The 27,684-nt window shown below is 45.4% G+C and overlaps 1 protein-coding gene across 1 annotated transcript in view; it reads right to left on the bottom strand.

Annotated features, from left to right (window-relative positions):
* sez6b (seizure related 6 homolog b) overlaps positions 1–27,684 on the bottom strand; it is a 901,253-nt gene that overhangs the window by 43,822 nt on the left and 829,747 nt on the right. The window contains exon 12 of the mRNA XM_070858015.1: positions 1,723–1,917. Coding sequence (XP_070714116.1) covers positions 1,723–1,917 — 195 coding nt within the window. The remainder of the gene's footprint in view (positions 1–1,722; positions 1,918–27,684) is intronic.

The following is a 27,684-nucleotide window of genomic DNA, read 5'->3' as shown; positions in this document are numbered from 1 at the left end:
GTCACCGGTGGGACAGACAGTGGTTGAAGGAAAGGGTGGTTGGGACTGGTTTGCCGCACGCTCCTTCCGCTGCCTGCGCTTGGCTTCTGCATGCTCTCGGCGATGAGCCTCGAGGTGCTCAGCGCCTGGCAAACCCTGGCACAACCCCCAAACACTCTGCTCCACAGCCTCTGCCATTCTGTGCATTCCCTCCTTCCCTTTTCCCCATGGTTGGTGGCTGTGCCTTTGGCCACCTAGGCCCCGCGTTCCGGAATTCTTTCTGTAAATCCCCGTGCCTCTTTGCCTCCCGCTCCTCCTGTAAGATCCTTCAGAAAACCTAGCGCTTTGACTTAACATTTGACTCCCCCCTTAATATCTCCTTCTTTGGCTTGGCATCTATATATATATTTTTTGGCTTACATCGCTGCGAAGCGCCTGGAGATGGTTTTCTATGTCAAAGGCTCTATAGATGTTAGTGTTGAAGCAGCCTCTTCTCTCCCCCAGTGCCTGGCCTCAATTCACTGATGTGCAGCAACATTATGACCGAGACTGGGAGCCTGCTGCTTAGGAATTCAATGTGAAGGCACCTGTTCCCTGATGCTCTGTCGTCCAACACATTCATAAAACATCCCAGTGCTGCTACCAAGTGATTATGCTTTAAATATGACAGTTAAATATATATGTGTTATATATATATATATATATATGTGCATGTTTACAAACTGAATCATTTCTTGTATAATACATAGCAAGGGTTTAAAATCATTTTGTCATTATTTATTATTTTACATCACCACAGGGGCCTATTATAACCATTACTTTGTGCCAACCTGGGTGCATGTGTGTGCGTGTGTGTGTGGCTGACTGGTGTCTTGTGCAACTGTGACATATTCATCAAGTCTCCAGCTGTGGTCCCTGTCTCAGTGGGGGTTCTCGTACCCTAACTCACCCACGTTCATGTCGCGTTGAATGGCTGTGATCGCAATTCAGTTGGGATGTTGCATAAACATAAGAATATAAGAAATAGGAGCAGGAGTAGGCCATTCGGCTCTTCGAGCCTGCTCCGCCATTCAATATGATCATGGCGGATCTTCGACCTCAACTCCACTTGCCTGCACTATCCCCATATCCCTTGATCGCCCTGGTGTCCAAAAATGTATCAATCTCTGTCTTGAATATACTCAAAGACTGAGCCTCCAAAGCCCTCAGGGGTAGAGAATTCCAAAGATTCACCACTCTCTGAGTGAAGAAATTTCTCCTCATCTTAGTACTAAATGGCCAACCCCTTATTCTGAGACTGTGACCTCCCGTTCTAGACTCCCCAGCCAGAGGAAACATCCTCCCTGCATCTACCCTGTCAAGCCCTGTAAGAATTTTGTGTCAATGAGATCTCCTCTCGCTCTTCTAAACTCTAGAGAATATAGGCCTTGGGCCTAGATTGGGCTTTTCTTGATTCAAGAGGTAACTACTGAGAAAACAGCAGCCATAAAAGTACTCAGGCACGTACAAATTCATACAGTTTCTAGAGATAAATGTGGAACTCTCTTATATTCTCAGTACTGACATTCACAGCTGAGGAGGCAAAAAGGGTCATAGGCTGTACCGTATACTGGAACGGGGTTAGAACTGTTCTGAGATGATCAATATAATCCATGGATTGCTCCATATAAATATCATTAGGTGAATACAATAACCACATTACTATGGGATGGTAAGAAGGGAGAAGTCCAAGAAATAACTCACTCTTCTCGCATGTTGGGGGATCCCCACTCCACGACAAATCCCACTGGCACATAAGGATGTCCGTCCCTATGAGTTCGTATCCTGGGTAGCACTGGTATGTCACCACAGTTCCATGGATTAATTCAGGATGGGAAGTCGTTTTCCAGCCGTTTGGAATTTCTGCCACTTCTGGACAGGTGTCGTTTCTCAAAACCTCTGCGGAAGAAAGTCACCGTGGTCACAAAGGGAATGGTGTTCCACCAAGCTGATGGCAGCTTAGATTTAAGCAGCATCCAAAAGAATGTGCGAAAAAATGTTTGTAGAGCTACATCTTTTTCATTATCGAGAAGGCAGAGATAATGGGTCGCAATTTACCGTAACTGGCAAACGAATGAGTAGCGCTCGTCGTGCGTTAGATTTGACCTTGCCCATTTAATCTCCATGAGTTTTTGCACGGCAAGTTGCTGCAGGTGGTACATCGAAACAGCGTTGTGCCCTCTACAGAGCATCTGGCACCTGAGTGAACTGGCCAAGCAACTGCGTATCTCCTTAACCAGTCAAATTGAAGAACTGCTACTGAGCAACGCAGAGTGCAAACCAGGAAGTGTCAGTTAGAATAGTGAATGCAATGTCAAATCAGGTACAGAAAGCCAAATAAAGAGAGGGAAAAAAAGATTGGATTAAGGGAGAGGGAAAAAAGAGAGACAGAAAGGAAGAGTAAAAACAAAATGTAATTTACATTTAAAAACAATCTCCAACAATAATTAAAATCTGAAGGAATGAGACTCCACAATTGTAATAGTTAATTTTCAGGACCAGAGAGGTTGTTAAGACTTATCACGCCAGTAAAAAGGGTACTTAGACTGAAATGGACGAGGCCTAACTTCCTGTGGCGAGTTTAGCTTGCATTTATGACATCAGTACAGGAGCTTCACACTGTTCAATTTGAATGGGAAGCCAGATGGTGAGATGCTGTTTTTGCGCAGTTTGCGGAGGGGCACCACCTCAGACAGCAACTTCCACATTTCCGCGTTTAACAGCGCATCTGCGTGGGCCTGAATTTGCTGCCTGATTTGCATCGAAATAATGGTGAGTGCCGTTAGACTCGCAGTTATTTTCACAGTAATGTCTGGCCCATGGTGCCACATTTCTCACAGGTAATGAAACTGAATCAAGAATCTGCTCCACAGTTTCAGAAATAAAACATTGAACCAGTATATATACACATCGCAGGGTAGGCACAGACAATTTTGTTGAAGCAATATTCTAATCTTATTTTTATATATTCTAGAAGTCCACCTTTGCTCTCGACTCGATGTGACACGTCTGTCCTTGACAATAACTAACCAAAGGCTTGGGGGCTGAAATTGATGAAGGCCCCCGCCCGCCCAAGTGCCGCCCAAAGGACCGCCGATGGCCGCCGAGATACCTGGCGGTACTTTGAGCGGGGTTTTCGTCAAAAAGGTCCTTGAAAGGGCAGTGGGTGGCAAAAGAGGGACTTACCTGCCAATCTGGGCGGCAGCTGATGAGAGCTCCCATTCTCAGCGGCAAAAGCGCTTGCCGCCGAGGATGGAGTCGGGCCCACGGAAGGTCGAAGACCTGAAAAGGAAAATGCATTAAAAAAAAAACCATCGGAACACCTTCAGGGGACCCCATTTCTTTTTCAGCTCTTCAAACTCACCGTCGGGGATAGGACAGCCGCCAGCCCTGGTCCTTGCCCGTTCTGGTGCCGACTCCCGCCCACATCAATATGGCATGTCAGCGAGCGGGAGGTCAGTTGCGCCATCTGCTGACATCACAGGTGGTTCCCGGTAGCTCTCCACTCCCGCCCGCTCCACACCAAATGGAAAGTGGCACTGGGCGCAACTTCAAGAGGAATGGCAGCGGCAGTGGGCGGTAAGGCCATCAATTTCAGGCCCTTGGATTCTGATCGACTGTCTCATTTTAAATTCCAAAAAATAACAGACAGGAGATTCAAAGAGCAGGGAAACAAATTAATCCTCCCTCTTTTCTGTGGATTCAATTAAACTTCCTCTGACTTACCCCGAAGTGCCTGACATGGCCATAACATCATCTTCCATGGTGAGGAATTGAATTGAATTTAATATAAAAGACACTCATCGTTTAGTGACTTTAATCATGTTGGGCAATGTCACTATTTTTAATGCACCAAGTGGGAGTTTTAACAGTATCTGATTTTCAGTGATTTGAGACAACTTATGAATCACCGCTAACATTTTAAATTTCCGACTCTGGCCCTATCTCCCTTTCTCAGATCTAGGCACACGGACTGAGAATCTTTGCTTGGATTACACTGCCTCCAGGGTATAACTCGAGCTCAGGGGATCAAGAGATTCTTCAGGAGTTCCCTTCACACCCTTGCTACTTGACACCAAAAGTGACATTGAGCTATAATATGGGTGGGTGTGATAATTAAATGCCAATGATGGGAATCCTTCATGCAAAGTACTTCCCAACATTTAGGCCCTAGAAACACTGGGTGCACGGCATGTTAGCATTCAAAGAAAGAACTTGAATTTATAGAAAGAAAGAAGAAAGACTTGCATTTATATAGCGCCTTTCACGACGCACCGGACATCACGAAGCGCCTTACAGCCAATGAAGTACTTTTGTAGTGCAGTCACTGTCGTATTGTGGGAAACATGGCAGCCAATTTGCACTCAGCAAGCTCCCACAAACAGCAATGTGATAATGACCAGATAATCTGTCCCTTTGTGATGTTGGTTGAGGGATAAATATTGGCCAGCAAACTGGGGAAAACTCCCCTGCTCTTCGAAATATTGCCATGGGATCTTTTACATCCACCTGAGAGAGCAGACGGGGCCTTGGTTTAACGTCTCATCCAAAAGACAGCACCTCTGACAGCGCAGCACTCCCTCAGCACTGCACTGGAGTGTCAGCCTAGATTTATGTACGTGGGACTTGAACCCACAACCTTCCTACTCAGAGGTGAGTGTGCTACCCACTGAGCCACAATGGACACTGTGTGATGTGTTTCGCAACCATAAGATGTCCCATAATGCTTTACAGTCAATTAAGTACTTTTTTTTTTAGCTGCAGCCACTGTTGTAATGTAGGAAATGCAGCAGCCAATTTGTGCACAGCAAGCTCCCACAAACAGCAGTGTGAAAATGACTAGATAATCTGCTTTATAGATATTGGTTGAAGGACACCAGGGAGAACTAACTCCCTTGCTCTTTTTCGAATAGTGCCATGAATCTTTTACATCCACCCAAGTGTATAGATGGGGCCTCGATTTAATGGCTCACCTCCGACAGTGCAGCACTCCCTAGGTATTGCATTTGAGTGTCAGCCTAGATTATATGCTCAAGTCTCTGAAGTTTACCTGGCTATGGACGTTGCAGGGGTGTTTACAAATGAAAGGGTATTAAAGCCTGTACAGTCGATCATAGAGCTAAGGCGGATTTTAAGAAAAAAAGAGTAAAATTATTATTACTCTGTGCACAGCTCAAGGCCACTGGCTTCACCACAATGCAGCCGGCCCTTGAGGCCTGTCAGAACTATTTTTTTGACTCCCAGATGGAAAGCAGGGAGTCCAGCCCAAATGATGTACACAATCCTGACCACATGAATCTGGCTGGGGTCTGATGCGTATCCTTGCTGTGGGCAAAAGTTCCAACTTGCCTTCCACCAGGGTTATGGCCAACTGGAAAATCTAGGCCTCTCCATCTACATCCCCTTTCCCCTTGCAAAGCTAACCATTGTGTTCACTTTGAACAACCAACGTTCCTCATTTCCATTGCACCCGCAAAAAGATTTCTATATCAACCCTGTAACATTGCATTAACAGATTTGACTGCTTGAAGAGATTTTAGGCCACATGCCTGTGATATTCGGTGCAATTCCCACCTCATCAATTTGTTATTGTTCAAGTACCTCTCGTGTATAATTGGCTCCTAAATGTATCCTGTAATTTATGCGCACGTTGTACAAGCTGTGAGATATTTTAACTTGCAGACTAATTATGCTCAATTAGCTGTTTAAGGCGCTCTAATGGTTACAATTCAATCTGGCTCAATTAACATTGCAATAATTAATCCATTGATATGTAGGGCAAGAGGAATGAATGGTACTGTATTAGCAAAAGATGAATGTGCAATTTATGTGCTTGACTTTTTCTGCGTCATATACTTCAGTAATGTATGCAGATGACAATTATTTCACTATTGCAGTGAAATTACTTTATGCAAGCTATATTTCACCAGAATTGACATCAAAGGGCAGTGTAATAAAAAGACAGTTGCCCTTTACGTTTCCACACTGGGGACAGCTGCCCTTTGTGTTGTTCACTGGCATGAGCTTGAAACCCTGGAGAACTAAATTCCCTTTCAGCTTTTGAAATAAATTTATTTTTGTAACATAATGGAGTCATTGTCAGTAAATGACTAAAAACACACACTATAAAAGAACAGTGTGGGAGGCTCGCACGCAAGCATTTCTTGAATGCAAGTGTTGCTTCTTTAAAAAAAAATCATCATACCCAGATTGCCACTGAATTGTGTGAAATAGAGGGCAGCAAGAGAAGCAAAATGATTGAGAATGGAACATTTTGGGCAAAGAATTGCGGTGGGAGGTGTACCTCCTGTGTACGCAAATGACCCGCAAAACAATGCCGAAAAAACCTCCCGGTGCCCAGGCTGCGGAGAGCTCCGGTCTCAGGCTTCCAGGTGGATGGCAGCATAAAGGCCCAGAGATCCCAGGGACGCAGGCAGTTCGGAAGCGTCCTTGGGATCACGTGGGTCCAATCCTCCAATCACAAAGGAGCATTCCATTGCAATAATTTATGAAGGGAATCTTCTAATGGGATGCAATGGAATCCCCAAATAAATATACAATTTACAGAATTCTAATAATTATAAATGGACAGAATTGCAATTTTATTGATAAGTCCCTTCATTGCACCAAGCTCAATAAAAATTACATTTTTTGATAAATAATTTTAAACATCTTAATCCAATATTTGCAGAAACCCATTTAAAGTTGATGTGCATTATTTTGGATTTTTAAATGTTCTATTTAAGCCTAATATATACCTTTATACTGATGAAAGCAAGCGCTATGCTGGCCAGTTGTTGGGCAAATAGCGGCAGCAATACTGAGTTTCCATGTGGTTCGGATGACCTGTCAAGGCGTACCTTTCTTGACAGATCGCAAGTTCTGGATTTTGCACATGCGGAAATCCAGAACTTCCGGGGCCTTTCAAATGGATTACCATGGCAGTACGCGTCATGGAGACTGAAATTTATGCCCAAATATGTATGTACTAAGATATGATTAAGAACATAAGAAATAGGAGGAGTCGGCCATACGGCCCCTCGAGCCTGCTCCGCCATTCAATAAGATCATGGCTGATCTGATCATGGACTCAGCTCCACTTCCCTGCCCGCTCCCCATAACCCCTTCTCGTTTAAGAAACTGTCTATTTTGGTCTTAAATTTATTCAATGTCCCAGCTTCCACAGCTCTCTGAGGCAATTAATTCCATAGATTTACAACCCTCTGAGAGGAGAAATTTCTCCTCATCTCTGTTTTAAATGGGTGGCCCCTTATTCTAAGATCATGCCCTCTAGTTCTAGTCTCCCCCATCAGTGGAAACATTCTCTCTGCAAGCCCCCTCATTATCATATGTTTCGATAAGATCACCTCTCATTCTTCTGAATTCCAATGAGTAGAGGTCCAACCTACTCAACCTTTCCTCATGTCAAACCCTTCATCTCATGAATCAACCTAGTGAACCTTCTCTGAACTGCCTCCAAAGCAAGTATATTCTTTCGTAGATATGGAAACCAAAACTGCACGCAGTATTCCAGGTGTGGCCTCACCAATACCCTGTACAGTTGTAGCAAGATTTTCCTGCTTTCATACTCCATCCCCTTTGCAATAAAGACCAAGATTCCATTGGCCTTCCGATCACTTGCTGTACCTGCATACTATCCTTTTGTGTTTCATGCACAAGTACCCCCAGGTCCAGTTGTACTGCGGCACTTTGCAATCTTTCTCCATTGAAATAATAACTTGCACTTTGATTTTTTTCTGCCAAAGTGCATGACCTCACACTTTCTAATATTATACTCCATCTGCCAAATTTTTGCCGACTCACCTAGCCTGTCTATGTCCTTTTGCAGATTTTTTGTGTGCTCCTCACACATCGCTTTTCCTCCCATCTTTGTATCGTCAGTAAACTTGGCTACATTACACTCTGTCCCTTCTTCCAAGTCATTAATATAGATTGTAAATAGTTGGGGTCCCAGCACTGATCCTGTGGCATCCCATTAGTTACTGGTTGCCAACCAGAGAATGAACCATTTATCCCGACTCTCTGTTTTCTGTTAGTTAGCCAATCCTCTATCCATGCTAATATATTACCCCCAACCCCGTGAACTTTTAGCTTGAGCAGTAACCTATTGGGCCCAAGTTGCCACAAGAAAAAAAACGGGCGCCCCTCCGAGCTGGGCGCCCGTTTTTCGCGCCTAAAACGGCGCCTAAAAAAAAAAATCGCGATTCTCGAACATTCTGCAGCTCCTTGTCTGCCTGGCGCGGCATGCAGGGGGGCGGAGCCTACACTCGCACCAATTTTGTAAGTGGGAGGGGGCGGGTACTATTTAAATTAGTTGTTTTCCCTGCCGGCAACGCTGCGCGTGCGCGTTGGAGCGTGTGTGCGCGCGCGTTGGAGCGTTCGCGCACGCGCAGTGTGAAAAAAACATTGGCACTCGGCCATTTTAGAAAGTGCTGCAGAAAACGTGAAGATTTGTTCTTGGACCCCTGCAAAGGCTTGTATTTTAATTTTATTGATATTTCTGTGTGTGAGGGAGTGCTTTTAGCAGCACTGCTGAAGAAATCACCTGCTGAAATCAGTGAGTTCAGCTTTTCACTGCTAAACTTGCAGAACCGGTGCCTGCAAATTAAGGACTGTGTTTGGAGAAAAAAAAGTGCCAATTCAACTTTGCAATGGATCAACGTCCACCAAGAACAAAGAATTTCTTGCATGAGGAAGTGGAGATATTAGTCAACGTAATTGAGCAGAGATGGCAGGAGCTAGATACCAGCAACAGAGGTCGCATAAAAGTGCCACCAAAAGAAATGAAGAAACGCTGGAACCAAGTTGCAGAAGATTACTGCGCAGTGGTGCATACCAGGAGATCTGGAAGTCAGTGTAAAAAGAAATGGCACGACCTTGGTCAAGTAGTTAGTGTAAGTAATATTTCCCATTTTTAATTTAATCGGAATTGTAACCTGGCTATCTGTATGTCCCACCTTGCAGACTGACACACTCTGTACAAAGTTATATTTTACTCTTTGCAGAAGAAATTGGCCCACAACAAAAGGGAGGCAACTCGGACAGGAGGAGGCGTGCCCAATCTGTATCCACTGACACCCTTGGAACAAAGGGTAGCTGCTATGATGAGTCGGACATGGAGAAAAGCAATCGGTACAGCACAAGCTGGGCCCGCACGCGAGGAAGAGGGCAAGTCCTGAAAATGCATCATGGCCCTTTAAATCAACCTGCTGCCTGGCCTGCTATGTGTAAGAGTACTCATGCTACCCACCCGGCCCCCTCCCTTGCTGTTAAGCATTTGACTGTTCTGATGTATTTTGCAGAACATGATGATGATGATGACGATGATGATGCCGATGATGACGATGCTGCTGCTGCCAACCCTGAGGATCCTGAGGGTACAGAACAAGAACCAGTACAACCAGCTGCGGACGATCCAGACTGGATGATGGCAGCGATGACTGAAATGTCTGCAGGGGGAGCTTCCAATTTAATGTTTATGAGCCCCCATCAAGGGGCACCAGAGTTTCAACCCCTAGCATAGGTCTTGGTTCCACCTTCCATGGTTTCGCTTCCGATGTTGCGGGTCCCAGTGGTGCTGCTGGTATAATGCAGCATTCTAGAGTCAGTGCACTACCGTCCCAGCCTGCGCCTCCCTCTCGCATAGGTTCTGGTTCCACCTACTATGGTTTTGATTCCGACGCTTTGGGTCCCAGTGTTGCTGCTGATATCATGGAGCAGTTTACACCCATTCGTCCAATGGCTCGCACTCGAGTGCTGTCGTCTGGAACACCGAGCGTCGTACCGTTCCAGCCCGAGCCTCTCCCTCTAGTTCTGCCATCTGCAACACAGAGCATCCCACCATTCCAGCCCGAGCCTCTCCCTCCAGTTCAGCCGTCTGGAACACAGAGCGTCCCACAGTCCCAGCCTGCGCCTCCCTGTGTAGTGGTGCCGCTTGTAACACAGAGCATCCCACCGTCAGTGCCCGCGCCTCCCAGTGTAGTGGTGCCACCGAGGCAGACCCAGGCAGAGGAGGAGGAGATTGGAGACACGCTCTCCTGAGATGCAGCGTGCAACAGATGTGGCTCAGGTTGTGGCATTGGGTATGGAGACCAATGAGCTTACCCGATCACTCATCGGTGGCGCCAGTGCAGTAGGTGAAGAGTTGACGGTCCTGACGGGAGAAATAGCAATAATGACACGGGAACTTAGGGAGGGAATGTCCGAGGGAGTGCAATCGACGGCACAGGCCGTCAGGGAGGGCATGCAAGTGTCGGCACAGGCCGTCAGGGAGGGGGGCCTGGTTGAGGTAGCTGCTGCAATAAGGGCACACAGCCCAACCAATCAAATGACACCCCCCCCCCATGAGGAAGTGAACGTTCACTGAGATGTGGATGAGACATGGTTGCAGCCTTTCTTTGCTGCTTTTGTTCTTGTTCTTGATGTAGCTGTAGTAGCGTTTTTCAAATTGAAATTGTTTTGTAAATTTTGTTACGTTACAACTTATAAGGGATCTTATGGTTTTTAAGTGATCTTATAGTGTAAATACTCTCACATTTTTTTGTATCTTATTTAATTTTGCACCTAAAAAGTGATCCTGAAGTTTAAAAGTGTTCTTCAGAGTGTAAGATTTTTCAAATTGAAACTGTTTTGTAAGTTTTGTAACTTTACAACTTATAAGTGATCTCAGGGTTTTCAAGTGATCTTATAGTGTAAATGCTCGCACATTCTGTAAATTATTTAATTTTGCATCTAAAAAGTGATCTTGAAGTGTAAGTGATCTTAGAGTGTAAAATTTTTCACATAGAAAGTGTTTTGTTACTTTTGTAACTTTACAAGTTTATAAGTGATCTTAAAGTTTTTAAGTGATCTTCAAGAGTCATATTAAAAAGTATAGTTTGATACAACAAATATTTTATTAGAGTGACGTTAGCTTTTCAATAAAATATTTTTTCATTAAAACTGTTTCATGTTCCATTAACACAACACAACGTAGGAACAACTGCAAAGAATAAACATGTCCATATGCAAAAGTGGTCGCAGAGCCCTCAGGCATCAGTAGTTGAAGCGTTCACGGATGAGCTGCTGGCGCAAGTCTCGAGCAATCGTTAAAGGGGCACGATGGACGGCCCTCCTCCGACCTCGTGCTCCGGCATCAGGCACTTGCATGCTTTCCTGATTGTCGTTATCATCCACATCCTGGTCTTCGTAATACTATCATCATGCACTGGACCCTCACGTCGGTCTTCGGGTTCCACTACCAGCTCCTGCTGCCTCATGATGGCTAAGTTATGAAGCATGCAGCACACAACAGTGAAGTGACCGACAATCTGAGGAGAGTATTGCAACTGTCCTCCGGAATGGTCCAGGCATCGGAATCGCTGTTTCAATCTGCCAATGGTCCTCTCAATGATGCTGCGCGTCGCAATGTGCGCCATGTTGTATTGACGGTCAGCTTCTGTCCGTGTCACGCGTATGGGCGTCATGAGCCAGGTGGTCAGGCCGTACCCTTTGTCTCCCAGTAGCCAGCTCTGCCCTTCTGGCTGCTGCTCAAACATGTCAGATAGAACGCTGTCGCGTAGGATGAACGCATCGTGGGTGCTGCCAGGGTATCTCGCATCGACTGACATGATGCGCTGCTTGTCGTCACACACGAGCTGCACATTGATAGAGTGGAAACCTTTCCTATTTCGATACTGCTCAGATTCCTCCACGGGTGCTCGCAAGGCTATGTGGGTACAATCAATGCAGCCCTGTACCTTTGGGAAGTCGGCAATCCTGAAGAAGCCCACAGCCCTCTCATGGATCGCTTGTGCGGTCATTGGGAAATTGATGAAGTCATTCCTTCGCGCATAAAGTGCAGCCGTGACCTGGTAAACGCAGGCATGTATTGCACATTGAGAGATGGCACACACATCTCCAGTTGTAGCCTGAAACGATCCCGAGGCATAGAAAGAAAGTGCAGCTGTTACCTTCACTTCAACAGACAAGGCAGTTGTCCTTCTGCTTCTGGGCTGCAAATCTGCTCTCACCATATCACAGATCTCAGTGACAACTTCTCTGCGAAAACGCAGCCTTTTCACACAATCAGCCTCGCTCCTGTCCAGGTACGAGCGCCTGGTTCGATATTGTCGACGTGGGTAAGGTCTCCTGCCCATCAACCTACGGGCTATGACGTTCCTGTTGCGGTGAGCACTAATCAATTCTCTCCGATGCAGTGAATTGATGGCGAACCATTGCATAATATGTGGTGTTGACAATGCAGCACCCATTCTGCAAATGTAAATATAAAACTGTCGATGTGGCTGCCTCTCCCTGTCCAAATGGCCTCAGTCCTCCTCACAGCTCGAAGCTTGCTGCTGTATCTTTGGCTGCCTGCCTGCCCCTCCCTCTCTCTCCCTCCCACCTCTCCCTCCCCCGTTCGCGGGAACATCGCTGAGCTGCCTGAAGCACTTTCACACAGGTAGGAAGATGGTTTATTTAATCTTTTCTTTGCTTATAAATGTTTATTCAGGTTGGATTTATTTGTATAATATTTGTATAAGTATAAATAAGGATTTATTGTCGAATTTAATGAGTTCCCTTCCCCCCCCCTCCCCCCCACCTCGTTCTGGACGCCTAATCTGTAACCTGCGCCTGATTTTTTAATGTGTAGTACAGGTTTTTTCAGTTCTACAAAAATCTTCACTGGCTCCATTCTACTTTAGTTTGGAGTACATTTTCACTGTGGAAACTTTCAAATCAGGCGTCAGTGGCCGGACACGCCCCCTTTTGAAGAAAAAATTCTGTTCTAAAGTAGAACTGTTCTACCTGACTAGAACTGCAGAAAAAAAAATGTGGAGAATTGCGATTTCTAAAATAGTCCGTTCTCCACCAGTTGCTCCTAAAAATCAGGCGCAAATCATGTGGAAACTTGGGCCCTTTATGTGGCACCTTGTCAAATGCCTTCTGGAAGTCCAAATACACCATATCCATTGGTTCCCCTTTATCCACCCTGTTCGTTAAATCCTCAAAGAATTCCAGCAAATTTGTCAAACATGACTTCCCCTTCATAAATCCATGCTGACTCTGCCTGACCGAATTTTGCTTTTCCAAATGTCCTGCTACTGCTTCTTTAATCATGGACTCCCATCATTTTCCCAACCACAGATATTAGACTAATTGGTCTATAGTTTCCTGCTTTTTGCCTGCCTCCTTTTTTAAATTGGGGTGTTACATTTGCAGGTTTCCAATCCGCTGGGACCTCCCCAGAATCCAGGGAATTTTGGTCAATTACAACCAATACATCCACAAACCCTGCCGCTACTTCTCTTAAGACCCTAGGATGCAAGCCATCAGGTCCAGGGGATTTATCTGCCTTTAGTCCCATTATCTCATTGAGTACCACCTCCTTAGTGATTGTGATTGTGTTAAGTTCCTCCCCCCCATAGCCCCTTGACTATCCACTGTTGGAATATTGTTAGTGTCCTCTACTGTTAACTGGGTTCTTTGACAGCACCTCCCAAACCCGTGACCTCTACCACCTATAACGCGAAGGGCAGCAAGCGCATGGGAACACCATCACCTGCAAGTTCCCCTCCAAGTTACACACCATCTTGACTTGAAGGTATATCTCCGTTCCTTCATTGTCACTGAGTCAAAATCCTGGAACTCCCTCCGTAACAGCACTGTAGGAGTACGTTCACCATACAGACGGCCCAAAAAAATTGCAGAGCTACGGGGAAAGGGCGGGGAAGTGTCAGAGAGCTGGCACGGGCTCGACTGGCCGAATGGCCTTCTGTGCTCTAATCATTCTATGATTCTATAAGAAGGCGGCTCACCACCTTTCTCAAGAGCAATTAGAACTGGTCAATAAATGCTGGCCTTGCCAGCCACGTCCACATCCTATGAACGAATAAAATAAACACTGCAGGACAACTAAGAAAGGCTAGAAAGATCAGAAAGTCTGTTGCATAAATCAATGTTTGCTGCATGCCCTTTGAATATAAGAGAATGAGCAGTGTGAGTTTCCGAACCAAAGCAGCAACCTTTAAAATAAGGGAGTGATTGATAGGCTGCTGTGATCTATAATCTGGATTTTCGGATAGCCCATCAGGCTGTATTTATATTGGTGTTGGTGGGCTCAATGAATCACTGCAGTTCAGTGCCACTGTGGAAATTGTCTATTTATTCCAGCGGTGTGCTGCTCCTCATTCTGCATGGTATTTCATTTTTAAAGAATGCGTGCCTAATCTGAGCACGTTAAAATTGACAACGGCATCAAGTGTAAGTGGCACTTTTATTGTGCCTGTTGACTCGTGCACCGACGTCACAAACTGACACTTATTGTTACTGTAACGATGCACTAAAATAACCCAGAAGATGTAGAAAGACCTGGGAGTGAAAGTGAACAATGCCTTCCTTGACAGATCGCAAGTTCTGGATTTCACGCATATCAACTGCCTCAGATTGGGAATATGGACAAAACCTTGATGAATTTTCATCTCCCACGTAACCGTATGTTGAATCTGACCAGTACCAGCAATGTACTGGGAAAAGCGATGGGACATGTTGCACTACATGCTCATGCAGATGTACATTGCAGATGGCATGAGGCTAATGCTAATCATTTTTAAGGCCATCACATTGATAGCTAATGCTGAGTTTCCATTTGGAATAATCACTCTCAACACATAGAGAAGCTGGATGGACAAAGATGACACCAAAGAGAAGTTGCAGAAGATGTGGTAAACATACATGAAAGCATTGGCTCAGTGGGCAGCACTCTCGCCCTGGAGTCAGAAGGTTGCGCGTTCAAATTCCACTTCAGAGACTTGAGTACAGAATGTAGGCCAACACTCCAGTGGGAGTGCTGCACTGTCAGAGGGGCTGTCTTTTGGATGAGACATTAAACTGGGGCCCCATTTGCCTACTCAGGTGGACATAAAAGATATTGCATTTGTTAGAAGAGATGGGGAAATTCTCCTCGGTGTCATAGAATCATAGAAAATAACAACACAGAAGGAGGCCATTCGGCTCATCGTGACCAAGTCGGTCGAAAAAGAGGCACCCAGCCTAATCCCACCTTCTAGCACCAGGTCCGTAGCCCTGTAGGTCACGGCTCTTTATGTGCACATCCAAGTAATTTTTAAATGTAATGAGGATTTCTGCCTCTACCACCCTTCCAGACCCTACCACCCTCTGGGTGAATGTCTTTTCTTCATCTCCCCTCTAATCCTTCTATCAACAACTTTAAATCTATGCCCCCTGGTTATGCCCCCTGGTTATTGACCTCTCTGCTAAGGGAAACAGGTCCTTCCTATCCATTCTATCGAGGCCCCTCATAATTTTATACACCTCAATTCAATCTCCCCTCAGTCTACTCTGTTCCAAAGAAAACAGAAGCAGCATCTCCAATCTTTCCTCATAGCTAAAATTTTCCAATCCTGGAAACATCCTTGCAAATCTCCTCTGCACCCTTTCTACTGCAAGCACATCTTTCCTGTAATTGTCCTGGGCAATAGTTAACCAACATCACTAAAACAGATAATCAGTCCATTATCACATTGCTGTTTATGGGACCTTGCTGTGCCCAAATTGGCTGCCACGTTTCCTACATTAAAACACATCAAAAGTACTTCAATGGCTGTAAATCGCTTTGGGATGTCATGAAACGCATGATATAAATGAAAGCAATTGGAACAAATGGGTCATTTTCAGGTTGGCAGGCTGTAACTAATGGGCTACCCCAAGGATTAGTGTTTGGGCCTCAGCTATTCACAATCTATATCAATGATTTGGATGAGAGGACCAAATGTAATATAGGCAACTCTCGATTATCCGCACACGCATGCAACGGGAAACCATTGTAACGGCATTTAAAATTCCGTGTGTATGACGTCACTTTGAAACTCTGATGTTCCTTTTGAATGTTGCCTGTTGAGTCTTGCTTTTAAGCGCTCTGTCTTGCCTCAGCTCCCGCTGCTGCTCGCACACAGGTCCACTGCCTCTCCTAATTCATTAAAATGCCATGAACAGTTACAGGAAGTAATCAACAAGGCTAATGGTCTTTAGATCCAGAGGACTAGAATTCAAGGATTAGAAGATACGCTACAGCTATTGGTTAGAGCACACCTGCAGTACTGTAAACATTAACTGTAATGTCAACTCGCTCTAACGGAGAAATCGTTTACCCGGCATAGCCCAATCCCCGAGGGACCCGGATAATCAAGAGTTGCCTGTATATCCAGGTTTGCTGATGATACAAATCTAGGTGGGAATGTAAGTTGTGAGGAGGATGCAAAGAGGCTTCAAGGGGATATAGACAGGCTAAGTGAGTGGGCAAGAACATGGCAAATGGAATATAATGTGGAGAAAAGTGAAGTTATCCATTTGGTAGGAAAAATAGAAAAGCAGAGTATTTTTTAAATGGTGAGAGATTGGGAAATGTTGGTGTTTAGAGGGACCTGGCTGTCCTTGTACACAAATCCCTGAAAGTTAACATGCAGGTACAGCAAACAATTAAGGAAGCAAATGGTATGTTGGCCTTTATTACAAATTTATTTGAATATAAGAGTAAAGACATCTTACTGCTATTATATAGGCCCCTGGTGAGATCACACCTAGAGTATTGTGCACAGTTTTGGTCCTTACCTAAGGAAGGATATACTTGTCATAGAGGGAATACAACAAAGGTTCATCAGACTGATTCCTGGGATGGGGGGAATTGTGAGAAGAGGTTGTACTCACAGGTTGGACTAGGCCGATATTCTCTCGAGTTTAGAAGAATGAGAGGTGATCTCATTGACATATGCAACATTTTTTACAGGGGTTGGCCATTTAGAACTGAGATAAGGAGAAATTTCTTCACTCAGAGGGTGGTGAATCTCTACCCTGGAGGGCTGTGGAGACTCAGTCGTTGAGTATATTCAAGGCAGAAATCAATATATTTTTGGATATTAAGGGAATCAAGGGATATAGGGATAGTGCAGGAAAGTGGAATTGGGGTAGAAGATCAGCCATGATCTTATTGAATGGCAGAGCAGGCTCGAATGGCCTACTCCTGCTCCTATTTCTTATGTTCTTATAAAAGTCTTTCTTCTTGTCTCGTGCTCTGTGTTTGTGTGGGACATGATTTGAGTGCTCAACCCTGAATGAAGAACCTGGCGAAAGACTAGATGGATGTCTGTGTGTGGGAGATAGGGGGGTCATATCATATACATGCATCGTAGGTTTCTGGGAGATTCTGGGCCAGGAAGTACAGGCTGCCTTATATTTGGGCTGCCCTATATGCGAGAATATACGGTAACTGCTAAATTAACTGATTTGCTGTTTTGTCAAACAGAATCAGAACTGCAAAGCAGATAAAGAATGAGTAAGAATAGAAAGAACATTAAGGGCTTCATGTTTTGCTTCTGCTACATTCGGAATACTTAAAGACTATTGGCACAGCATTGTTCCACTGTCTGTTGGCTTTCCAGAAAGGAACAATAAAACCCATTCCCTTCAAACTGACACAGCTTCACAGCACAGATCTAATTACTCTTTGTACTGGAATTTGACTGAAATAATACTTTAGTTTTGTCCTCTACTACCTTAATTTCAAGTATTGAATTTTGTGAGACAGACACAGCTTAATACTGTGCTTGTTCAACTGAAAATTCTTCATTTAAAAGTCACCTTGAGACTAAACCAGTAGGTTGCAATTGAAAGATTGTCAGCATTCCTACAACCAGGACAAACTGCTGATTTTAATTGTAGAAATATAAAAGTAAAGACATCTTACTGCTATTATATAGGCCCCTGGTGAGATCACACCTGGAGTATTGTGCACAGTTTTAGTCCTTACATAAGGAAGGATATACTTGTCGTAGAGGGAGTACAACAAAGGTTCACCAGACTGATTCCTGGGATGGGGGGTGTTATGTATGTAACCTTCATGTAACAACACTGCAATACTGTATATACTTGAGAAATGCACACATTGACCACAGGGGGTGAACTTGTGGGAGACACTCCTCACCTGGTCATCCAGGTATATAAAGGGAGGTCCCACACAGGGTCATCACTTCTTGGTTCGGTGAATAAAGGTGCAGGTCACAGAGTGACCTCGTCCATAGAATGTGCCTCATGTGGATTTGTGGTATTGTGCAAGGACTTTACAGTGGCGACGAGAAACGGGAATCAACGACCCACGAGAATGGGCACCGGTAGCACAGAGGAATGGTACTGTGTTGATGAGGACGGGGACAATTTCATTGAGAGGCTTCAGCAGAGCTTTGTCACGAAGGACTGTCTGGGAGATGCAGTGGCCGACAAGCGAAGGGCTCATCTACTGACCAGCTGTGGATCTAAGACTTACGCGCTCATGAAAGACCTGCTAGCACCTGAGAAGCTGGCGAACAAAACCTTTGAAGAGCTCAGCAAGCTAATCAGTGAGCACCTCAAACCGGCGAGCAGCATACACATGGCCCGACACAGATTTTATACCCACCGACGTCGGGAAGGACAGAGCATACCGGACTTCGTTGCGGACCTCCGGCGCTTGGCCAGTTCACAGATGCCTGCAGGGGGGGAAGATGCTAAGCGATTTCTTTATTGAAGGCATCGGTCATGCCGGGATTTTCAGAAAGTTAATCGAGACCAAGGACTTGACCTTGGAAGTGGCGGCGTTGCTGGCTGAGACTTTTATGGCGGGGGAGGAGGAAACCAAGATAATATACGCGCGCAACCCTGACTCCAACGATGGATCAGGGGGTCAATATTATAAACGCGACTCAGAGCCCAGCAGGCAGGCAAGGGCAGTTCGACACACCCCAGGCAGCAATAGACCCCAGAACAGGTTTTCAACACAGACAATGGCAGGCTGAATGGACATTTAAGCCATCCTAGTGGACAATGCATTCTGGGATGGAGCCATTGACACCCACTAACAGGGTGCTCAAGAACAGTCAAAGGGACAATCAGCGAGGAATGCCTAGTAACAGCTCTTTTGTTCACAACAATGGGAATCTCAGTTCATGCTGGAGGTGTGGGGGCAGGCATGCTGCCAGGACTTGCAGGTTTCAACAGTTCATCGGCAGAAATTGTAACCTCAGTGGACATTTAGTCAGAATGTGCAGGAAGCCTGCGACCAGGCTAATATACGACGCGGATGGACCAGAAGAGGGGTCGGTGAGGTAGGATGATGCGTGGGGCAAATCAATGGACGCTGAAGTTCAGCGGGTTCACGTGGCAAACATTCACAGCTCATATACCAAAACGCCACCTTTGATGATGAAGGTCCTATTAAACGGCATCCCGGTATGCATGGAGCTGGACACAGGGGCCAGCCAGTCGCTTATGAGCGTTCAACAATTTGAAAAACTATGGCCACTCAAAGCCAGCAGACCCAAACTAGAACGCATTGAGACGCAATTACGGATGTACACCAAAGAAATCATTCCAGTGCTAGGCAGTGCAACGTTCGCTGTCACACACAATGGATCAGTGAACCGGCTGCCGCTCTGGATTGTCCCGGGCAATAGTCCCGCACTGTTGGGGAGGAGCTGGTTAGCTGAAATGAACTGGAAATGGGGGGATGTGCATGCAGTGTCATCTGTGGAGCGAAGTTCATGCTCACAGGTCCTACAACAATTTGAGTCGCTATTCCAACCTGGCGTCGGGACGTTCAAAGGTACCAAAGTAGTGATTTGCATCACTCCGGACGCCAGACCAGTGCACCACAAAGCCAGAGCTGTGCCGTATGTGATGCGGGAGAAAACTGAAAGCGAATTGGACCGTTTGCTGAGAGTGGGCATCATCTCGCCTGTTGAATTCAGGGACTGGGCGAGCCCCATTGTTCCCGTCCTAAAAGCGGATGGCTCGGTCAGGATCTGTGGCGACTACAAGGCCACTATCAACCGGGTGTCCCTCCAAGACCAATACCCGCTTCCGAGAATGGAGGATCTTTTTGCCACGCTGGCAGGTGGCAAGCTGTTCACCAAGTTGGACTTCACTTCAGCCTACATGACCCAAGAACTGGCCGACGAATCCAAACTACTGACCACAATCATCACGCACAAGGGTCTGTTTGTTTACATAGGTGCCCGTTTGGCATTCGATCAGTGGCCGCGATCTTTCAAAGAAACATGGAAAACCTGTTCAAATCCATTCCTGGAACAATCGTATTTCAGGACGTATCCTCATCACGGGTCAGGACTCCGAGGAACACCTCCACAACATGGAAGAGGTGCTACGCCGACTGGACCGGGTAGGCCTGCGACTCAGTGTGTGTTTTTGGCTCCCGAAGTCGAGTTTCTGGGCAGAAGGGTTGCTGCAGACAGGATTCAGCCTACCGAATCTAAAACAGAGGCGATTTGACGAGCGCCCAGGCCCTGCAACACATCGGAGTTGCGTTCATTTCTGGGACTTTTGAACTATTTTGCGAACTTTCTGCCGAACTTAAGCACATTGTTGGAGCCGCTACGCATGCTCCTGTGTAAGGGTTGCGATTGGTTTTGGGGGGACTGTCAAGAACGGGCTTTCAATCGGGCGCGTAACCTACTCTGTTCAAATAAGTTGTTGACCCTGTACAACCCCTGTAAGAAATTGGTTCTGACATGTGATGCATCGTCCTATGGGGTTGGGTGCGTGTTGCAGCAGTACAATGCTGCGGGGCAACTCTAACCTGTGGCTTATGCCTTCAGGTCGCTCTCTCAAGCAGAACGTGGATATGGGATGGTTGAGAAGGAAGCACTCGCATGTGTCTATGGGGTGAAAAAGATGCACCAGTACCCTTTTGGCAGGAGATTCGAATTAGAAACGGACCACAAGCTGTTAACATCCCTGTTGTCAGACAGCAAGGCTGTCAATGCCAATGCGTCAGCTCGCATACAGCGATGGGCTCTCACGCTCGCTGCGTATGACTACACCATCTGGCACCGGCCCGGCACCGAAAACTGCGCTGATGCACTCAGCAGGCTTCCACTAAGGGGGCAGCAGAGCAAAGCGCTGAGATGGTCATGGCCGTTGATGTCTTTGACAGCGCAGGTCCCCCTCACAGCCCGCCAGATCAAAATCTGGATCAACAGAGATCCCCTCCTATCTTTGATTAAGAAATGTGTCCTGACTGGGGATTGGGCGCCCGCACACAGAGCATGCCCTGAGGAGGTCAGACCGTTTCACAGGCGGATGGATGAGCTCTCCATCCAAACCGTCTGCCTAATATGGGGCAGCCAGGTAGTCATGCCCCAGCAAGGCAAGGAAGCTTTCATCAGGGAACTCCACAGCGAGCACCCAGGCATCATGCTGATGAAGGCCATTGCCCGGTCACACGTTTGGTGGCCGGGAATTGATTCAGACCTGGAACACTGTGTTCGCAGTGTGCTCAGCTGGGAAATTCCCCCAGGGAGGCCCCGCTCAGCCCGTGGCCCTGGCCCACCAGGCCATGGTCACGCATTCACGTAGACTACGCGGGTCCGTTCATGGGGAAAATGTTTCTCATCGTGGTTGATGCGTACTCAAAATGGATCGAGTGCATCATTTTGAATTCGTGCACGACATCCACCACTATGGAGAGTCTGCGTGCGGTTTTTGCGACCCACGGTTTGCCAGACATCCTTGTTAGCGATAATGGCCCATGTTTCACTAGCTAAGAATTCCGGGAGTTTATGTTGGGTAATGGCATCAACCATGTCAGGACAGCACCGTTCAAGCCGGCTGCCAATGGCCAGGCGGAACGTGCGGTCCAAATCATAAAACAAGGCATGCTCAGGATCCAAGGTCCCTCCCTTCAATGCCGCCTATCACGCCTCCTGCTGGCCTAAAGGTCCCGACCTCACTTGCTCACGGGGGTCCTGCCCGCGGAGCTCCTTATGAAACGTACACTCAAAACTCAGCTGTCCCTCATTCATCCTGTCTTGTTCGACATTGTTGAAGGCAAGCGCCAGTCCCAAAATGAGTACCATGACAGTAATTCAAGGGGGAGATGTATAGAAATTGGTGACCCCGTATTTGTTCTCAATCACGCTTTGGGGCCCAAATGGCTTGAAGGTACTGTAATAGACAAAGAGGGGAATAGGGTCATTGTGGTTAAACTTAACACTGGGCAGATATGCCGCAAGCATAAAAAACATTCAGCATGGACTCTGAGGAATCTGAGGAAGATCATGAGATGGTATTCACACCACTGCTGGTGAACTAGCAACAAGAACATTCAGCAGCATGCACAGTCCCTGCGGTCAACCTGGACAGGCCGGAATCACCACAGGGGCAGACATGCAGGCCAAGGCTCAACAGCCAGAGCCCCAACTGCGGCGCTCCACAAGGGAGCGCAGACCACCCGAAAGACTTAACCTGTGATCCCAATAAGACATTGGGGGGGTGGGGGGGAGGGGGAGATGATGTCATGTATGTAACCTTCATGCAACAACACTGCAATACTATATATACTTGAGAAATGCACACATTGACCACAGGGGATTAACTTGTGGGAGACACTCCTCACCTGGTCATCCAGGTATATAAAGGGAGGTCCCACACAGGGTCATCACTTCTTGGTCCTGTGAATAAAGGTGCAGGTCACAGAGTGACCTTGTCCATAGAATGTGCCTCATGTGGATTTGTGGTATTGTGCAAGGACTTTACAGGGGGATTGTGAGAAGAGGTAGTGTGGACTAGGCCGATATTCTCTCGAGTTTAGAAGAATGAGAGGTGATCTCATTGAAACATACAACATTTTTTACAGGGTTTGGCCATTTAGAACTGAGATAAGGAGAAATTTCTTCACTCAGAGGGTGGTGAATCTTTGGAATTCTCTACCCTGGAGGGCTGTGGAGGCTCAGTCGTTGAGTATATTCAAGACAGAAATCAATAGATGTTTGGATATTGAGGGAATCAAGGGATATGGGGATAGTGCAGGAAAGTGGAATTGGGGTAGAAGATCAGCCATGACCTTATTGAATGGCAGAGCAGGCTCAAGGGGCCGAATGGCCTACTCCTGCTCCTATTTCTTATGTTCTTATAAAAGTCTTTCTTCTTGTCTCGTGCTCTGTGTTTGTGTGGGACATGATTTGAGTGCTCAACCCTGAATGAAGAACCTGGCGAAAGACTAGATGGATGTGTGTGTGTGGGAGATAGGGGGGTCATATCATATACATGCATTGTAGGTTTCTGGGAGATTCTGGGCCAGGAAGTACAGGCTGCCTTATATTTGGGCTGCCCTATATGCGAGAATATACGGTAACTGCTAAATTAACTGATTTGCTGTTTTGTCAAACAGAATCAGAACTGCAAAGCAGATAAAGAATGAGTAAGAATAGAAAGAACATTAAGGGCTTCACGTTTTGCTTCTGCTACATTCGGAATACTTAAAGACTATTGGCACAGCATTGTTCCACTGTCTGTTGGCTTTCCAGAAAGGAACAATAAAACCCATTCCCTTCAAACTGACACAGCTTCACAGCACAGATCTAATTACTCTTCGTACTGGAATTTGACTGAAATAATACTTTAGTTTTGTCCTCTACTACCTTAATTTCAAGTATTGAATTTTGTGAGACAGCTTAATACTGTGCTTGTTCAACTGAAAATTCTTCATTTAAAAGTCACCTTGAGACTAAACCAGTAGGTTGCAATTGAAAGATTGTCAGCATTCCTACAGCCAGGACAAACTGCTGATTTGAATTGTAGAAATATATTTCCACCAATTTTTAGCGATAAAAATCCAAATTTGTATGATATGTATTATTTATTTTCGATTTGTTCCTCTGCTGCTTAAAGCAAAGTCCAGTTTTGGGAGGTGTGTGATTTCCTTTGGGAAGAGGTGCAGATATTTTCTTCAATGTTCAGTGAGTCTCACAGAGTGATGAGCATTATAACCAGGCTGTCACTTCAGTGCAGTGCTGAGGGAGTGCTGCATTGTTAGAGATGCCACCTTTTTGGATAAGACCTTAAACCAAAGGTCTGCCTGCTCAGATGGACATAAAAGATCCTATGACACTGTTTGAAGAAGAGCAGGAGAATTTACCTCCTACACTGGCCAACATTTACCACTCAATCATTAACACTAAACCAGATTATCTGGTCGCTCATCTTACTGCAGTTTGTCCGCTGCATTTGCCTCCAATACAGTAGCGACAACAGTTGAAAGTACTTCAGTGGCTGCGGAGTGCTTTGGGACTTCTTGTGACTTGAGATGTGTTATATAAATGCAAATCATTTCTTTTTTTCTAAAGGCAGCACGCATGCACACCCATCAATCCCAACAACACCTCACATACCACTGATCTCAGCACAGCTGTCAATTTTAAATTGAATGGAAAACCAGCCTGCTTTAAACATGTTATGTGCCAGAGGGTCGAGCATGTGCTTAAGGTAACATCAATTTGCTATGGTACCAATGAAAGAGACGAGACTCATTTAAAAAAAAAGTGGTAGCAGTCCTGATGAACACAAAGGCTCTCATGGATAATCAAGGATGTATTGAAGGGGAGTACAGATATTTGAGGTTCCACTGTATTCCTTTTTATCACCGCTGACCAGGTAAGAATTTTACAGGCATTCGCTGGGCAGAAGTTGGGAAAATAGCCCAACTCTCCGCCCCGGAGGCCCATTTCCAGGGGACGTGGTGATCTATCAAGAAAATCCATGACAGATCGCAAGTTTCGGGTTTTAGTGCATGCGCTTCACGTGGGAAAACCCGGAGCTTGTGCGACCCCCAGGGGCGCTTGCTCACCATGTACAAGCCCGTAGGGGCCGCAAATTACGGCCTGTTGTACATAAGGTCTACTTATAAACTGCAACAAACAAAGTGCAAAAAACACAACGTTTTCTGAGGGGTGTTTGCTCCAGCCTTCCCCCTCCCCCCACCTAGAAAATCCTAGGCGTTCAGTGGCTGCATTCCCCTTCAAAGTCATCAGTGGCTGAGATCAGTAACAAGCCCTTCCCCATCTTTCCTCGCATTGTATTTTTATTGTCCCAGATTTTCCATGGCCTTTGACTGCGGTGCGTACGCGGCCTTAAGTGCCTCGTCAGTTCCGGGTTTACGCATGGGCTGCGCATATGCGAAAACCCGGAACTTGCAATCTGTCAAGAATTTTCTCGACAGATCCTCCGCATGCACAGGAAATGGACATTCGCAGGCGGAGATTTGGGCTATTTGCCCAACTCTTGCCCAGGGAATGCCCATGAAACTCTTACGTCTGGTAAAAGCAGGCGCAAGGCCTTCTTTTACCAGCGTAAGGGGGAAAATAAATATTAAAATAACGTTTTTAAAATCATTTTAACATTATTTTTGGCCCCTTAAATAAAGTTTACATTTATTTTTCGAAAAAATAAATTTTTCAAAAAAATAATTTTTTGTTTTAAATGTTTAATGAAACTGTATTTTGATTCATTTTAAACATGTAATGATTTTTTTTAATTTCAAGGTTGTGTACATGTATTTTATGGGTGATTCCTGTTAAGCTTATGAGGATTCTGTACGTAAATGGAATCCTCATAAGTATAATTGGTATCCCCTTTCTGATTGGTTGGGCTGGCCCACGTGATCCCCGGGACGCTTGTGAACCGCCTGCCTCCCTGGGATACATGGGCCTGTATGCAGTCCTATGCGTAGAGGCCCAGGAGCGCAAGTCTCTGTGAATCCAGGACCAACAGGTAGGTTCGTAGATTTATTGAGGTTCAGAGGCATTCACCCGCGGGAAGCCTCCGACCGCAAATTCAGGCCCAACGTGTGATGCCATTACACCGGCTTCAAACATAGCAGCTCTTCATGTTTACCAAAGAGAACTATTGGGCCAGCAATAACCTCAATCAAAGGGCAGCAAAGCTTGAAGCTTGCTTGAAAGCAGAATGCATTAGGAACATAGGAACAGGAGTAGGCCATTGAGCCCCTCAAGCCTGTTCCCCCATTCAATGAGATCATGCATGATCTGCGACCTAACTTTGGCCCATATCCCTTAAAAGCTTTGGTTAACAAAAATCTATCAATCTCAGATTTAAAATTAACAATTGATCTAGCGCAATTGCTGTTTGTGGAAGAGAGTTCCAAACTAGTGTCACCCTTTGTGTATAGAAGTGTTTCCTAATTTCACTCCTGAAAAGTTTAGCTTTAATTTTTATACTACGGCCCTTAGCCCCAGACCTCCCAACCAGCGGAACTAGTTTCTCTCTCTCTACCCTATCTGTTCCCCTTTCTATCCTGTAAATTTCGATCAGATCACCACTTAACCTTCTAAATTCTAGGTAACACAACTCTAATTTGTGTAATCTCTCCTCATAATTTAACCCTTGGAGTCCGGGTATCATTCTAGTAAACCTACACTGCACTCCCTTCAAGGCCAATATATCCTTCCGACGGTATGGTGCCCGGAACTGTTCACAGTACTCCAGGTGTGGTCTAACCAGGATTTTGTATATCTGTAGCATAACTTCTACCCCCTTTTATTCTAGTCCTCTAGTTATAAAGGCAAGCATTCCATTAGCCTTTTTGATTATTTTCTATATCTGTTCATGACATTTTAATGATCTAAGTACATGGACGCCCAAGTCTCTTTGGACCGCCACTGTTTTTAACTTTTCACCATTTAGAAAGTACCCTGTTCTATCCTTTTTAGGTCCAAAGTGGATGACCTCACATTTGCTTACATTGAAATCCATTTGCCACAGTTTTGCCCATTCACTTAATCTATCGATATCTGTGTAATTTTATGCTCTCATCTACACTGCCTACAATGCTACCTATCTGTGTGTCATCGGCAAATTTGGATATATGGCTTTCTATGACATCATCTAAGTAGTTAATAAATACTGCGAAGTTGAAGCCCCAACATAGATCCCTGCGGGATACCACACACCATATCCTGCCAATCAGAGTACCGATCCATTATTCTGACTCTGTCTCCTGCCTAACCAGGTCAATAATTTCCCCTCAATTCCTTGGGCTTCTACCTTAGTTAATAGTTTCTTAAGTGAGACTTTAATAAATGCCTTCTGGAAGTCCATATAAATAACATCCATAGACAATCCTCTGTCCACTACTTCAGTCAGCTCCTCAAAAAATTCAATCAGGTTTGTTAGGCATGACCTACCTTTCACAAAGCCATGCTGGCTCTCTCTGATCAACTGAAAATTTTATAGCTGTTCAATCACCCTATCCTTAATTATAGACACTAGTAATTTCCTGACAATAGATGTTAGGCTAACTGGTCTACAATTCCCTGGCTTCCCTCTCTCGCCATTCTTAAATAGCGGAGTGACATGTGCAATTTTCCAATCTAAAAGAATCGAGAGAACTTTGGAAGATTATAGTTAGGGCATCTGCAATGCACTCACCAATTCTTTGAAAACCCTGGGATGGAACCCATCTGGCCCTGGGGATTTGTCACTCCTCAGTCCCATTATTCTCTTCATTGCTATTATTTTACTTATGTTCATTTTATTGCATCCCAGTCCCTGATTGAATATTAGTTTCCTTGGGATGCTCTCCTCTTCCACTACTGTAAATACTGACGGAAAGTAATTATTCAACATATCCGCCATTTCCTTATTATCATTGGCAATATCACCGATATCAGTTTTTAAGGGGCCAACATTGCTCCCAACCACTCTATTTTTCCTAATATATTTGTAAATATTCTGTGTGTTGATTTTGATATCCCTTGAAAGTTTCTTTTCATAATCCCTTTTTGTAGCATATTGGGAAAT

Source organism: Pristiophorus japonicus, chromosome 16 (genome assembly GCF_044704955.1).
Source record: "Pristiophorus japonicus isolate sPriJap1 chromosome 16, sPriJap1.hap1, whole genome shotgun sequence".
Lineage (NCBI taxonomy): Eukaryota > Metazoa > Chordata > Chondrichthyes > Pristiophoridae > Pristiophorus > Pristiophorus japonicus.
This window is presented reverse-complemented; position numbering and strand designations above follow the sequence as displayed.